This window comes from Phoenix dactylifera, chromosome 14 (assembly GCF_051530095.1).
Source record: "Phoenix dactylifera cultivar Ajwa chromosome 14, Ajwa_hap1_PhDact_Kaust_v1.1, whole genome shotgun sequence".
Lineage (NCBI taxonomy): Eukaryota > Viridiplantae > Streptophyta > Magnoliopsida > Arecales > Arecaceae > Phoenix > Phoenix dactylifera.
In genome coordinates, this window is record NC_143203.1 from 12,986,739 (window position 1) to 12,989,261 (window position 2,523).

The 2,523-nt window shown below is 37.7% G+C and overlaps 1 protein-coding gene across 1 annotated transcript; it reads left to right on the plus strand.

Annotated features, from left to right (window-relative positions):
• Positions 1 to 453: 453 nt before the first annotated feature.
• LOC148700041 (uncharacterized) lies at positions 454 to 1,107 on the plus strand. The gene has a single exon (XM_088710889.2). The coding sequence runs from the start codon at positions 489 to 491 to the stop codon at positions 930 to 932; it is 444 nt and encodes a 147-aa protein (XP_088567015.1). The 5' UTR covers positions 454 to 488; the 3' UTR covers positions 933 to 1,107.
• The last annotated feature ends 1,416 nt before the right edge of the window (positions 1,108 to 2,523 follow it).

The window sequence follows — 2,523 nt, forward strand, 5'->3', positions numbered from 1 at the left end:
TTTCCTTTGGTCCTCCTTGTTCTCTTTCATGGTGATGGGAGGAGGGAGGGATACGTGGTGACTAAGGTTTAGTTTAGTTTAATTAGCTCAATGTATCGCTGAGCGGGTACTCGGGTAGATAGAATTTCTCCAGCGCGTACTACTCCGTAGTCAAAGTCCGCAAAAAAGAAAAAAAAAGTCTAGTTTCCTTAACGACTACGCAAATCTGCACAAAGGACAAAAACAAAAAGACTAAGGTGCAGCTTGCCTTGGCAGTTCGGTCAGTCTTATTCTTGCGTTTCAAGAATTTTGCCTCAGCAGCTACGTCGACAGAAGGTTCTAAAAAGTGGGCGGTGTACGAGGAAATCTGGATCATGGATCGTGTGCTTCTTTAGCCCTCATCATGATCTCGGAAGGGACCACGAAACTCCAATTACTGCATCCCCAAGTTTCATGTTTCCTATATAAATCCCTCACATTGCCTCAAGAAACCAAACACGCTATATGCTATGCGTCCCATGCAACAACCGGACATGGAACAAAACTTAGCGGATCCGAGAAGGAATATATTCACCTTTCTCATCACCGAAGTCTCTAATCATCTCCCAACTTTTGGCTTCGTCTTCCTCACCTTCAGTGTCGCAGGATCTATCTACCGCTCGCATCACGACCCAAGCATGCTGGCCTTCGTGATCTCATCCTACGTCAACCTTCTGCTCCTGTTTTGGTGCCTCGACAGGTTCGAGAAGCTGGGCCCGAACGGCCCGCCCGAGAAGAGGGAGAGACTAAAGGTTGCCATCTGGGTGCTCGCCACGGCCCTCAACCTTGCCTTCGCATGGCGGGTCTCGGCCATGATGCCATGGGCCTTGGCAGTGGTGATATGGAGCATGGCTGCTTTTGTTGCCGTGGCCGGGTTTTATGGCTTCTTCATCTACAAAGATCAAACGAAATAGCTTCCACAACGGGAAGCTTTAAATACTATTTGGCACCTTTGTTTGTGTGTGCAAGTGAAAGAAGTATATTGATAATATTTTATTTGATGGGTGTTCCGTGTATATTTATGTATCTTCTTTCTGTAATTTATTTAGTTCGTGAAATTAATATGATGGTGTTTTCTGAGTGAAATAATGAGGGAGCCACCAATAAGGTTGCATGTGCATGTGTTAGAAGCATGTTCATAGTTTTATTTGATGGGAGCTCCAAATTTTATATTTATGTAATGTTATATCAATTTGGTAAATAATTTAGTACATGAAATTGATGTGATTATCATTTTTGAATGAAATGATAAGAGAGCGCTTTTTTTTTTTTTTTGTACAACAGCAGCTCACACCCGGCGAGTGTGAATGCAGCTAAGAAAATTGGAAAACAAAAGACTACATAAAGCCTTTAGCAACGATGCGTCGTCCACTCACACAAAGCCACTCGAGTCGTGAGCCGCAAAGAAAGCAATCCATTCGGCGGCACCATTCACCTTTCTATATACATGCGTGGCTTGGTGGGAGCCGCACTCCTCCAAAAGACTACAAATGTCACGGAGCATCGGCCTCTTCTCAGTGGCACGTCTTCGTCTCTAGATCCATAGGATCACCGAAGCCAAGTCCCCCTTGAGGAGAATCCGATCCACCCCCAACATCAGTCCGGCATAGAACAATCCCTCCCAGGCAGTTTTAAGCTCGGCGCACACAACAGACATATCGTAGATCCGCCGACCCTCCGCCGCCCCTCAAACCTTTATGAGTAGGTATCCGGATCATGGATCCAGAATTTGAATTTTTTTTTAAGTATGAATTGATCAAATATACTAGTTAGTTAACAAGCACTGAACCACTCAGCTATACTATACAACTCCTTTTTACAATGATAGTTTATTTGCCTACTTAATCTTCAGTCATGCCCGTGTTATTTCGTATATATTATGATATTTTATATTTAATAATAATTTTATTTGTAAAATATTATTCTTTTCTCTTGATAAAATAAAAAGAAATATATCATTTATTCTTTGTAATATTTAAAAAATTATTGTTAAAAAATAAAAAATATCAATAACTTCTCTGTATTCTGACATTTATATATAATCCTTTACAATGTCTATAAATTAGATAATTCATGATTATCTTTTATATATTTTGCAACTAAAGAGCAATAGAAGTATTTAATATAGAAAATTAATTAATATTTTATAATGTACATTTTATTTTAAATAAATTTTAATTTTTAGTATTTAATAGAAATTCAATTGAACTATTGATCCAATCCTTTGACTGTGTTGGCTTGTGTGGAGGCTTAGTAATTATGCCTTATATATTTTGCAGATTCTACTCTCATCCTTTATAATCATTTCAAGTTCACCAGCATTATTGAATATCTCTCAAGATTCAATTTCTATCATATCGGATAGAAAAATATAAATTAATTAATATCTGACTTATATATATATCAATTAAAAAAAATAGATATTTTTATTATCTAATTCATATCCGTATTCATTTAAAATAATTATAGATATTAATTTTGTTATTCAATCAATATTCATATTTG

Excerpts from the sequence above, each read along its gene's own strand:
- LOC148700041 (XM_088710889.2), top strand. The coding sequence starts at position 489 with ATGCGTCCCATGCAACAACCGGACATGGAACAAAACTTAGCGGATCCG.